The following is a 14644-nucleotide window of genomic DNA, read 5'->3' on the forward strand; positions in this document are numbered from 1 at the left end:
GTAAAAAAAAATATCCATCAACAATCTGCCCCATAATTTGGAAGTCGAAATCAGAAAAAGAATAATGAAGCAATAATTGCATGGCTTGTTAGCATGTAGCCTAGAACAGTGGTTCTTAACTTTTTTAATCCGCGACCCAAATTTGAGAAATGTATTCATGTTGCGACCCAAAAAAAAGTCAAAATTTTTTCATTGCTTTATTTTAGATCGTATTTTTAAAAAATCTTCAATCCTACGATGATGATTTTTTTAACTTACAATTTTTTTATTTATTTTTTTAAAAATAAAGATAATTAAAAGTACTTTTCGATCCAAGGAAAATTTAATTAATAATCAAGTGTTTTTAATAATTTTTATTGACCAAATTAAAATATATTTATAACTTTTTGAAAATAATTGACATTTTAACTTATTCCTAAAAAAAAAGAATTATCAATACATATGTTAAGTCTTTTAAATTTTAAATGCAAGTCATACAGTTTTAATGAGAACCTTGTGCTTGAATACATTTTGAAAGATCTTCAAACCTCGGTTGAATGCTTGTCAAGGAGCACCTTATATCTATTTCAGAATTTAACTTGTTCCGGCAATTGTTTTTGATTACACACAGAGCCGAAAAACCAGCCTCACACATATATGTTGTTGAAAAGGGCAATAATACTTTTAGGGCTTCTTTAACAATTATTGGCTTTTCGGTTTTTAATTTTAACCAGAAAGCACATTAAAATTCAGTGTTTTTGTAGAAATTGTATTGAAGTGCTTGGTCACTTTGTATTTCTATTAATTGTTCTTGAAATTGATTAATATTAACAAATTCCTCATGTAAATCACTTACATCAAAATTAAATGGCATTCGAACCCAATTATATTTGAAAACATCGTCTACAGGGAAATATCGATCAAAGTCTTCTATTAGTTTTTCTAAATGATTAATAATAATTTTCTGTATTTCAAAATCTGTGATATCAATATTATTGTCTTCAAGTAAATTAAGAGTCGGGAATTAAGCAAGTTTCTTTACTTCAACCTTATTTCTCCATAATTTGAGTTTATTTTTAAAACATGTAATTTTTTCAGTTAATTCAGTAATAGTATGATTACGTCCTTGCATATACGTATTTAGATTATTTATTTCAAATAAAATATCAGACAAATAAGCAACTTGAGTAATCCACTTCAGCTCGGAGAATTTAGATGCTAATGGGTGTTTCTTTTCTCTCAAAAATAATTCGACTTCTGTCCGTAATGATAATACTCTTTGAACAACTTTGCCCCGGGACAGTCATCTAACTTCAGAATAATATAATAAATGTTCAGCACCAGATTCGAAACACAGTTCGCTGCAAATTCTACAGTTAAGAGTTCTTGATTTGATAAAATTGACTACCGCAACAATTTCATCCAAAACGATACATAATTCGGGTGATAATTTTTTTGAAGCAAGATCTTGTCTATGTAACAAACAATGAATCTATAAAATTTGTGGATTCATTTGTTTTGCTCTTATCGAAAATCCCTTTTGAGATGCTGTCATGGCAGCTGCACCGTCGCACTGATTCCAATTTAATCCTTCTTCTTTAAAAAACGAATCGACCATAAGAAAAATTTCTTCACCTCCAGTTGTTGTTGACATTGGTTTGCAAAATAAAATGTCTTCCTGTATATATGTTAAACCTGGATACCGCACGTAAACCATGAGTTGAGCATCTTTACTTACATCTGTCGTTTCATCCAGTTGAATACTAAATAAACCAGCAATTTTTTTAGCAGAAATAAGTTGATTCTTAATATCAAATGACATATCATTAATTCATAAACGAACTGTATCATTTGATAATGGTATCTTTTGTAATTTTTTTGAACTTTCATCTCCGCACATGATACGTGCCATGTCAATGGCAGCAGGTTAATACATATTAATACAGTAAAACATCAATAATGCATTAAAAAGGTTTTTATTATTTCCAATTCACGAAGCGGGTTGGAACATTATAACATCAATACAACATCAAAGCCGCTTTTATCATTTCCAATACCAGTAGCATGTTAATACAGTAAAATATCAATACTACATCAAAAAGGTTTTTATTATTTCCAATTCATGCAGTGGGTTGGAACATTAAAACCTCAATACAACATCAAAAAAGCTTATATCATTTCCAATACCAGTAGCATGTTAATACAGTAAGTCATCAATAAAGCATCGAAAAGGTTTTTATTATTTCCAATTCACGTAGCGGGTTGGAACATTAAAACATCAATACAACATCAAAATGGCTTATATCATTTCCAATACTAGTAGCATGTCAATACAGTAAAACATCAATAATGCATCAAAAAGGTTTTTATTATTTCCAATTCACGTAGCGGGTTGGAACATTAAGACATCAATACAACATCAAAAAAGCTTATATCATTTCAAATACCCGTAGCATGTCAATACATTAAAACATGATAATGCATCAAAAAGGCTTATTTAATTCCTAATTCCCGCATTGGGTTAGTGTATTAAAAATCAATAAGCAACAAAAAGGCTATGATCATTTTAAATTTCCGAAATGAATTAGTATAATAAAACATCAAAAAGGCTTATATCATTTCCCGTAGCCGGTTAGTACATTAAAACAATAATACAAAATCAAAGGGCTTATATCAGTTCCAATTGCTGTAGCGGGTTAGAACATTAAAACATCAATGATACATCAAATATGCTTATATTATATCTATACTCCGTAGCGAGTTAGTGTATTAAAACATCAAAATACCTTATATCACTTCAAACTTCTGTAGTAGGTACATAAATTTGATAGGTTTAGTAGAAGTACATAAAAACATCAAAGAAATTTTGATCATTTTAAATTCTCTTAGCGAGTCAGTACATCAAAAGGTCTTTCAGCATTTCCAATTTCCGTAGAGGGTTTGTGTATAACAACAACAATACAACATCTATAAAGCTTATATCATTTCCAATGCACGTAGCTTGTTAATACAGTAAAACATCTATAATGCATCAAAAAATCTTATATTATTCCCAATTCCTACAGCGCGTTAGAACATCAAAACATCAATACAACATCAAAATGCCTTATATCCTTTCAAATTTCCGCAGCTGGTTAGTACATAAAAACATCAATAAAACATCAAAAAAGTTTTGATCTTTTTAAATTCCCGAAGCGAGTCAGTACATGAAATCATCAAAAAGGTTTATATCATTTCCAATTCTCGTAATGAGCTAATACATTAAAACTTTAATACAACATCAAGAAAGCTTTGATCATTTTTAATTCCTGTTGCGGGTTAGCACATTAAAACATCAAAATTGCTTAAATCATTTCCAATTCCCGAGGAGGCTAGTACATTGAAATATCACTTAAACATCAAACAGGCTTATAAAACATTTCCAATTCCAATAGCGGGTTAATACACCAAAACATGAAAAAGGCTTAAATTTAATAATTCTGGTAGCATGTAGTACATTGAAGCATGAACAAAACATAAAAATTGCTTATATTATAAGCAATTCTTGTATCGAGCTAGTAAATTAAAACATCAATACAACATAAAAAAGACTTATACTATTTCCAATTCCCATAAATAATTAATACACACCATAAAAAAATTCGAACTTAAACTTACGGTGAAATTTTACTTAACATAAAATAAATACGAAGTAATATAACTGTCCGTATCTAAAGCGTGAAGATAGACTAGATCTCTTTGATCAAAAGACTTATCATTATCTTGATCACTTGTTTTAAAACCAAACAAAATACTTTACAAAATTTTTAAACTTCATGCAATTAAGTCCGCCGTTACGAGATTTTCTTCTCTTTTTTCTGAAAAGAAAAGAAAAACATTTTCTTGAGGTCGTTGTACTGTTTTTCGATTATTAATGGTTGTGTTAGCTGTATATTTTAAGCATTCTACTTATCATTATAAAAACAAATAAATAATGAATCTAAAATAAAACATATATTCTAACTTTCTCAAAGTTGTCATTTTTAGTCAATGAGGATTTGTATCATTTGAAAGTTTAAAAAAATATGATATGAAAACAATGTAATAATAATTTAATAATCAATTAAAAATTCAAACTTCTCAAAATTATGATTTTTATCTATTGATAACTGAATAGTTCTAAACTTAAATTAAATAAATAAGAAAAACAAAAATCTACGAGAAAATAGTGAAATTTAAGAGTATTTAAAGTTTTAGCATCATTAAAAGGGCAATTTGGATGAAGAGCAAACATTTTATATCGTCTTCCGATTGAAATATAAACGTAATTTTTTCCCCTTTTGAAAAGGGAGGGAGAACATTACTATAATTATATATTATTATAACTTATTAAATTTTTTTTAATTATATTTTTAAATATTATCTAAAAATTACCAAATTTTTTGTCTCGTGGGCACCTTTGAGAATTGGTTGTTTGCAAAAAGTAAGCAAAACTCAATTGCATGATGTTTGAAGAACTCATTGTTACTTTTGTTGTAGAACAATCTAACAATCTTCACTGATATGATGAGAAATTAGGCATTGGGAGCAAGTCAGCTCTCTCAACCATTATTATACAGTTTAGGTGCAGTACAGTTTAATTGACCTAAAAATGGACCTGTTTAGCAGTAGGAGTTAATATGTTTTATTTCATACTTACTACACGTTACGATTTAAAACTGCAAACGAAGAAGGTAAGATTCAGGCAGCTACGCAAAGTTTTAAGCAAAGTGTCTTTTCAAGCTTCAAGCAATAGTTATGTAGCAAATCAACAAGAGGAACATAAGCAATTGAATTTCTTAACATTTATGTATGATGTATTTAATAATCTGTATATTAATTTCGTTCTGGTTTATCCATATTAAAAATTTTGAATATCCAGGTAATGTTTAAAATTCACAAAGAGAATTTATGAAATGGATTGTCTTAAGTAAAAATTTGACGCAAGTTAAAAGTGACTTGATTTTTCTGTATGGATCATCGTGTTATCCACTAGAAAAATCTAAAAACTACATTTTCTTAATAATCAGCTGAGGTATGATTTTGGAAAGTTACAATTTAAATATAATATAATAGTGTTAAATAAAATAGTGTTTTAAACATAACGTGCTTCATTTTAGTTGTACTAGATTTAGAATGGAAAGTTGGTCATGGAGTAAAAATATGAATAAGCAACTCAACTAATTTCGAAGCTAATAATAATAATATGCTTTGAAAAAGGTGATAGTGAAGGCTATATAAGCAAAAAGTCATTTGCATATCAGGTTTGGTACTGTTTTGGGCGTAACCATCGACAGTAGGTGATTTCCATCATTAAAGCAATAATACCCGCTCCCCAGCCTATACCAAGAATAATAAACACTCCATTTAAATTTGATAAACTTAAAGGTGATGATAATGTACTCTGAGAATGACCCATATTTAAATTTGTTAATAAATCTAATTTAAAGAGGAAATCTTCTTTGAATGTATTATATAAGCCACCACTTAAAATTCGGAGTACGATTGTATTTAAGCGTTCTTTGCAGCAAAATGCTTTCCTGATTGCAACCCCGTAATGAAAACTTCCAAAAGTGTCCTTCGAATAAAAGTATTTTTCAGGTGGTCCAATAGACACGCGAAATAGATCAGGTGAACCAAGTATTGCTACATGTTCTGGAATTTTGTCAAAGTCAAGGGAATCGTAAAACCAGTCATTCTTTTTAATGTATTCCCCTAATCCTCTTAAATGAGGTGAATGGCTTTTCATCAAATTAATTACCTCATCAGTTTGCACCGATGATAGACACTCCATTTTCCCCACCCTGACTGCGAGATAGAGATCCTTGAAATCTTTTATTTGTTTCATTCTGATGGGAGATGTCAAAACGGACAACAGGACTGAGCTGTAACACAAAATTAAAACGTATGAATAAAGGAGCCAAATTCCAAGTGGTATCCGTCTGGACATGGAGCGAGGGTTGTAGCTCATTCCTTGTCCGAAAGAAGATCCCCAGAAATTGAAAAAAACGGAAATAATGGAATCTTTTGGTGAAATCAAAGTTCGAAATAGCACTGACACAGAGAGCAGTGCGATAAAGTATAAAATCCATGTGATTGTGCTAAAAGGATACGTGAATGCTATTGTTTTTGACAAGAACGGAGCATAATTCATCGTAAACGTTTTTTCAATATTGTAGTAAGGTACACTGGAGTCCATAACTTTTGAAAGCTCTTCTGAAGTACCTGGATAGCTGAATCCCATGTCAGCTTCTTTCCTTTGCAGCATTCCTATCATTCCAGTGTAGTTTCCGTATGCCTCCATTTCCCCGTAAAAATCTGGGGGAACAATAATCTCATATTCGAAATTTAATGCACGAGCCAATAGTTTTATAAATTCTCCTTCAACTCCCGAAATAATGGTAGTGTTGCCGATTCTTTTAACTTCTATCGATTTGGTCACGGGTAGAACTGCAATTCTAAGTTTCGGGGGAAAATATGCCAGCATCTTTTACAAAATCCTTTTTGGTTTAATATCAGATCAAGCTCGCTTGACTAAATCTGTTGTTGAAGACTTACAGAGTATGGAGATATTGCTTCGGTCAGAAAAGTTCGCAGTTCTTCATAACATGAATATTTCTTCATTGAAGTAATCTTCTGGAATAGGTGTGAATATTTTGCGCTTGTGTATAAAATTTCGTGTTTGAAGTTAATTCAGCTCTTAAAATCTTACAGAGAAAAAAAATGATTCAACATTGACAAAAAAAAATTGGTTTTTTTCTTCTTTTTTATGTATTACAGTTTTTTTTTTTATGTTTCTCTTTTATTGGTTTACAGTTTCTTTTCTATGTATAAATTATTATTTATAATGAATTATTAGATGCTAATTAGTTTGGAAACTTTCAATCTAAAAATCGGTTAAAAATATTCTAACCAAAGGGAAGCTTTTTTTCTCTTTTCTTTCGGAATTTTAAAGTAGGTATTTATATTGTAATTCAGAGTGGTGTGATAAATAACCACTCACACCTTCGATTATAACACAATTTCCATAATAATATGTGAAAATATTATAGTAATCTATTCTCATGAATCCCCATGAGTACAGAAATTGCTATCGGGAAATTTAATATCTTTCAAACTAGCGAAATTAAAAGGATAAACAAATTTTAGTCTTCTTCCATCCCTTATAGCAAACCATAATCGTCTGTTGAATATAAATTTTTTTTAGAAAGTTAATGCAATTTTGAAATAATTTTTCAAAACATTTTTTTTGCTGTATTGATTGTATTGGTTTAAAACCTTCGGCTTTACTTATGGTTTTGTAGTGTTTTCCAGCACTGATTTATTGATTATTTGCCTTTTTCACCCAGAATGAAGGACAGTTATTCGGCTTGCTTTATATAATAAAATACCTGTCTATGTTATGAATTATTAAATCTTTATCTAATCCATTCGTCAGTAGTGTCTATTTATTTTGTTATTTCAAACCAATTTTTAAAAATATTTCAAGACAATTCTTCCCAGGCAAACATTTCAATTGTTGTTAAGTATTATTATAAAATGACATTTTGCTAAGTTTATTACTGTGCCACTATTTAGTATTTCTCATTTAATTATCTCTAATCTTTCAAGGACACCAATTTAATGTAACTTAATATTTAATTACTGTTTAAATTAATGTAATTTTCTTTCAACCAAATATCTGTAGTAGAAGTTTTACTTTAGCAATAATTTGGGGTCCTGGGAAGACGTCTTCAACTTCTGACTTTCTCCAACTTTTACAAGAACACCCATTTCTTATCGTAGAACCTCACTTTTCCGAACCTCTTTCATCCAATATCTTCTATTTTGTTTTATAACCGCAGTTGAACCTCCTACCAGATCTGTTGGGTTTACAACTACTATTGCTCAACTCCGTTGCCTTGTAATTTTGAACCCAATCCAGAAAACAAGAGAATTCTTGGATCGAGTATTGGGAGAAACTTGTCATTGTGGAGGACTGTTACGTTTTGGAATAAGAATTAGATATTTTTTGTATTATGGAAAATTAGGTAAAAGCGTTTTCTTATGTCTTCAATAACTTTTAACTTGTACAATAGAACTCTAGTTTATGTTTAGAAATATGTAAAAAATTTGGTTAAATAAAATATAGGAGTAGAAGGGTATATTTCTTGCCGTTCAACATTTGTGGTGACCCAGACGTGATAAAAGACAATAGTAACAGGTTAGCTACTGTAAATACGTTTGTTGTGCGATTTATTTCATGGATAAAAATTAAAAGTTTAGTTTGATATCATAGTTAAGGATGGATGTGATATTAAGAAAACTCGGAGCAACTAGAGCTTCCTTTACCAAAACGTTTAATACTCAATTCGAAGAATTAAATAAAGAGTTGCCAGATAATGAAGTATTAAAAGTTCCACGTTAGAATGGAATATTGAATGAAATTGACTCAAGAGTACTAGGAAAAAAGTTTGAAACTGATGAAGAATTTGAAATAAAACATACAAGCACAGAAGAGTATAATGAAAAAATAGATCTCGCTTGCGTGAAAATTGCAGACTATTTCAATAAGAAAGTTGAACCTTCCTTGGCTTCTCTTAGTTCGTCGCCAAAGCTAAGCAGACAAGAATTAAAATTATCCAAGATTGAATTGAAACAATTCGGAGGTGACATTAAAGATTGGCTTACATTCTGGAATCAGTTTAAGCGTATTCACGTTGACCTAGAAATGGAAAAGGATGATAAATTCCATTATTTATATCAAGCTACCGCAGTTGGTACCAGAGCTAGAGAAATCGTGGAGAGTTTCCCCGCCTCTGCTGAGAATTATGATAAAGTTATCGAATTCTTAAAAAATAGATTTGGTGGTGAAGAATTATTAATTGACTTTTACGTCAGATAATTTGTCAGAGAATAATTTTTATTTATTTTGCTCATTCACTATGGTTGGGATGACAGTCCACAAATGCAGTGAGATACTTGCAGTGATATAGTGTGGGTTTCTCGATCCTGATTGGTTGGTGAAATGTTGCATTTATTTACACTAGCAATTGCTGTTTCCATTCTATTTCGAGTAAGCCATGCCCGTCAAATATCAATTCTCATAAGTAATACATTCTTAATTCTTTCTCAAAGATTTGAATTGTTTCACTATATATTTACACAGACATTAAACACAAAGACAGGCATGAAAGACATTAAACACAGACATTAAACACAAAGACAGGTATGATGTGGAACATAAACAAACTAAGTATGCATTGAAGTTGCCAGATACACAAAGAAAAAATACACCACTGTTACAATAAAATACATAAACAAATCATAAATTTAAGTTAAGCAAAAGAAGTAGGCGAGAAAGAATTACATTTCACAATATTCGATGTATTATACGACTCTGTTTTTAATTAAATCATCGTTAATTTAACATTCTAACTTATGCAGAGAAACTTAACTCAACTTTAATACGACATTTTGTTGATAAAGATTAGCTGGCGCTGACATCGTAGGACACACGTGTGGGTATTGGAGGTCTTCTTCTTCTTGGAGAGCAAGTACCCCATTATCGGCCAATTTATCTCAATAGCCGCGATGGCCCAGGGAATAGAGCGTTCCCCTTCCAATGCGGCTAACCGGGTTCGAATCCCAGTCGATACGAATTCCGCATCCGGCTTGCACCGACCACAGTGCTGAAGTGAAGTATCCTCAGTGGTATATGGATCATGGGTTAGAGTCACCTCACCGTCAGGCCCACCGTGGGAGGTTCTCGTGGTCTTCCTCTCCATGCAACGCAAATTTCGGGTTACTCCATCAAAAGGCAAATCTCTCACAATACTCGATTGAGAACTTCCTTTGTCTTCTGGATTGGGTTCAAAATTACAAGGCTATGGAGTTGTACATTAGTAGTCTTAAACCCATAAAATTGGGTCGACTGTTCAACGACTGTTATAAAATAAAGGAAAATTGCTGAATTTAATTTTATGGATATTAGTAACGACGGGAACGAACACAGAAATAATTCATATATTTCTTGAATTATATAAATTCTTAAGCCTTTTCTGTTTTGCAACATATCTCAATGTGACATAAGCGATCATCGATGTTTCAATGAATGCTTTTACTCGTAAAATCAACTGAAATAAAATAACCTTTTTCGAAACAAGTTNAAAATGATGGGCTTCATCAACAATCAAAAATATATACATTTATTTTACAAATTCCTTCCATATTATTAGGGTTACGCCCTTCAGAGAATTAAAAATACAAAATTATCTTCATCAAAGCCGATGCTTTACATCCGGCGTTCAGTGGCAGACGACTATTTCATGTTGTTTTACAACACATGGCTTTAGCCCTCTGGTGGGAAAGACTTTAAAACAAAACTTACAACAGTTACTTTTCTCAACAACTGAAATTTAGAATAGTGTGATTAAGAAAAATATGTGAACTGTTTGCATATTCAAATTAATATTGAAATGTACAGGTTTAGAATTTTCTACAGTGAAAAGTTTTCGGAACTTCAGTATTCAAAAAAGTGTACAAAAACTAGAGGTTAAGAACGTATCCAATGAGCGAGCAAAGCGAGCATTGGATTGCGAAGCAATCCGAAATGAACTGTGAAAGCAGTTCCGGGGGATGTTGAGCGCCAGCGAGCAGGGGGCAAAGCCTCCTAGTAATTCATATATTTCTTGAATTATATAAATTCTTAAGCCTTTTCTGTTTTGCAACATATCTCAATGTGACATAAGCGATCATCGATGTTTCAATGAATGCTTTTACTCGTAAAATCAACTGAAATAAAATAACCTTTTTAGAAACAAGTTGTAGATAAAAAGCAACTATTTGAGTTTTCAGAGAATATATTTAAAATCAGCAAAAGAAGCCTTCTTCTTCATTAACAAGAGTACTCAGCACGTATCTTTTCAATTACAGACAAATTATTACTCAATAATCGATTCTAATTGCCTCATTTAATTTTTTTAAAAATCTTTTACAACTTCCATCTCCACAAGAAATGAAAGAAAAACACTATTTTAATAGACATTCGTTAATGCATTTCATCATCAGCTATTGCAGTAAATACTTTTTAGTATGAATTAACCTTCAATTTGCAACAATTTTTGTTTTATTTATTTACGTTCGATATCTAGAAATCTGTAATTGTCGAAAATAACTTAGTTTGTATACTTTCATTTCAAAACAAGTAGTTATGCATTAATTATAATAATCTACAACAAAATAATGTAAAAAAATATGCTTATCAGAAAATTAATTTACCTATAAAATCTTATATATGATATTCCTTACGAATAATCGTACTAACATATAAGAACAATTGAACACTTCGAAGGCCGTTGATTTTTTACAACAGTTTCTCTGTTATAAAGCGAAATGTGTTTAGTTAACAGCATCACTTATTTCAAATTTTAAAAATGCATTCAATTCCAACTTCAAAGTGATGTTTTGAGTTTATTTTTATGCAAGCATTTAAAAATTATTTTTATCTAAACTAGCGTAAAATCATTTCTAATATAGAGACATTGTCTGTTAGGTCTATTTTCAGTAACTTTAGACTGCTTTCGAAGGCTCCGCTCCCAAGTAGCACCTAATATTAGATAACATCAGAAAAGCGGCAAAATCTAACGTTATCTTGCACAACTTCTAATATTAGAAAGATACAAGAGGTCGCTGTTTGCTCAGCCTTATATAATATTAGATTCTATGAAAATAAATATTATTTAGCGTTCGCCATAATATTATTTTGCATTAGTTTTGATGCTATATAATATTAGATTTTGTATTTTCTGATATTATTTTGCTTTGCTTTTTATTTTTTTGGAGTAAGTAAGAGGAAGATATGTTATTAGGTCTATGTTATTAGGTCTTAGTCTTGAAGTTAGATCTATTTTCAGTAACTTTAGACTGTTTTCGAAGGCTCCGTTGTCAAATGAAATTATATTTTTTTATGCTACTTTCATAACTGTGACTGCTCATAAATGTTTGGTCACGTTTAGCCTATCTTTAGTCAGCGTTGTTTATGCTTATTTTAAGAATGGCGCAAAACGTCAGTATGGAGAAAAGTTCAATTTTTGTGAAAATGAAAAGCGTTTGTGGACTTATTTATTAATGTTCAAGACTTGCTCCAATGCTGCATTACCAGGGTTCATAAAAATATAAAAAATTTCGAAAACTGAGAATAAGGCAGTGATTTTGATAATTTTCATCTAGTTAGAAAAGTGGGGATGTTGAAGAAAAAAATTAATAACTTTCAAAATATTTCAGTTAGTTGTCCGTTTTGAAACCTCACTTTGATGTCTGGAAATTGGCAGTCTCACCCCGATTTCTTCGCGGTAAGATAATGTGTATAGTTTAAAATCATCGCTTTCATTCTAGTGTTTTCTTTCGTGACATACCAGCAAAAACAGTTTTGAAGGCGTAGTTTCACTGGGTGGAGCAAATAATACTATTGGACGTGAATGTATGCATGTAACCAATCGAAACAAGTTTAGATCGTAGTGCGGGCTGTGTCAGTGGGAGTTAATCAGGGCACTGGTAAAGATGGTACACACATTACAACAGAGGGTGCAGTATATAGCCCGCTTAATACCATGTATCACATTTATACAATCTTCACTCCTTAGCATAGTTATTTGCAGTTTGTCGAGTCTCGTGTAGGCCTTAGCTGATCATCTGACCTATCAGTCAGTTATTAATGTTAGTGGGGGAACACTACAGTTTCAGGGGAATTGCAGCCATCCCCTAATAGTATCCAAGAATTACAGATTCAGATTATAAAAATTTCCGAAGCCCAGCTTCGCAACTTGCTGACCAGTGTCCAAAAGTGCCAAGGAATGAATGGTGGTCCTTTTCAACTTCTGCTGTAAGCAGGTAAGCAATATTTTGCCTATTTGCTGTGGCTTGTTATTACCAGGAACTTGAATTTATGTTCTGCGGGCCTTTTTTATTTGTACCACCCTGTAGAAGTGCACCGTAACAAAAATATTAATTCTTAAAATGGGACAAAAAACTTATTTATTATTATTATTGTAAGGGAACATAAAACACATTTTTCGCCTTGCAAAGTGGGCGGGGATTCAAAATAGGTTGGGTACCTAGGATCCATAGCTTTTTTAAAAATACACTCCAGGTTTACGAAATTGAACATTCATAATAATGAAATTAAATATAAAAAACCATTTGTTTATGTTCGAATCTACTTTCTGTCATTTTAAATTTTTTACTTATAAGTTTAACCGTTTTGGTGGCAAATTGCGAAGTTTAAATAATGACGCGATTTCAACCTTTAAGGAATTAAACAATAATCTGATCGGTATTTTATTTATGTATTTTTCTAAATACGCAGCATCTTTCCAGCCCTCTACATCCCCGTAATAATATAACCCTTTGGTGAGGAATTTGCGAAGTTTAGTTAATCACGCGATTTTAATTTTTATAGTTACTGAGCAATCTGATCGGTATTTTTTCTATTTATGTTTATATTTATTTTTCTAAATATCCAGCGCATTTGCTGTCCTCTACATCCTTATAATACCCCTTAGGAGAAAAATTGCAAAGTTTAAATAATCAAGCGATTTTAACTTTTATAAATTTACAGAGCAATCTGATCTTGTTAATTTATTTATTTTTCTAAATATGAATCGTTTTTGCAAATAAAAAGATAAACACGGTGCTTGAAAAAAAGTATAACGTCCCTTAAAGAAACCAATAAAGCGTAAAAATTAAGGTCTTATATTGTATTGTTTTATAGTATAGTCATAGATTATGACATAATACAATCAAAAGCGAAATGAAATTCATGGCAAAATACACGTCACTTTGTGTATCATAATAAGATTTCAACACAAAGTATAAAGTCGGTGCAATTATTACATCAGTAATCAATGTGAAATCATTTCTTTTCGATTACATTTATCTATCTCGCATTCATGGACCCACTGATAAAATGCTGGCATCAATATTGTTCCAAGGCATCTTGATTGAATTGATCATATTCGACTTACTCTTGAATTGTCAGCCAGATCAGTAAACATCTCTTTGTAATATGCCCCAAAGGATTACCAACCAGATTCAGATCTGGGCTACGGAATGGCCACTCAATGCATCTAACCTCATTTTGCATTCATCCAGGATTTAGTTGAATATGAAGTATGAATTGCCCTCTTGGAAGACCAGTCTCCGGATGTTATAAGAGGAACAACAGGCAATAAATTATTGCCCAATATACACTCAAGAGCCAAAACATTATGATCACCCCTACATTTTGCAATGAACTCTCTTGGATGACGTGGAAGGCATGTGATCAGGTGGAAGTGGTATTTAACTGTTGCTGGAGAGTTTAAAGAATCATTCTTTCACTTAGTTCTGTATGTGATGGGAAAGGCTGCAGATCTAAGCGACTTTGATAGAGGGCAGATTGTAATGGCTCGAAGGCTCGGAACAAGTATTTCCGAAGCTGCACGACTCGTGGGTTGTTCGCGATCTACAGTTGTTAGTACTTAGGCAAAAAGGATGAATGACGGTGAAACCAGCAGTAGACGACATGGTGTTGGACGTCCACACGCTATCAAAGAAAACGATCGGCGGAGATTGTCTCGCTTGGTGAAGCGAAATCGGAGCCAGACAGTGGCTCAGCTGACAGCCCAAT

The 14644-nt window shown here is 31.7% G+C and overlaps 1 protein-coding gene across 1 annotated transcript; it reads right to left on the reverse strand.

Moving 5' to 3' along the window:
* Window positions 1–5257: 5257 nt before the first annotated feature.
* LOC107447812 (probable glutamate receptor) lies at window positions 5258–6484 on the reverse strand. The gene has a single exon (XM_016062839.2). The coding sequence runs from the start codon at window positions 6482–6484 to the stop codon at window positions 5258–5260; it is 1227 nt and encodes a 408-aa protein (XP_015918325.2).
* Window positions 6485–14644: the final 8160 nt, after the last annotated feature.

The sequence above is a fragment of the Parasteatoda tepidariorum genome, chromosome 10 (assembly GCF_043381705.1).
Source record: "Parasteatoda tepidariorum isolate YZ-2023 chromosome 10, CAS_Ptep_4.0, whole genome shotgun sequence".
In the NCBI taxonomy this organism is placed as follows: domain Eukaryota; kingdom Metazoa; phylum Arthropoda; class Arachnida; order Araneae; family Theridiidae; genus Parasteatoda; species Parasteatoda tepidariorum.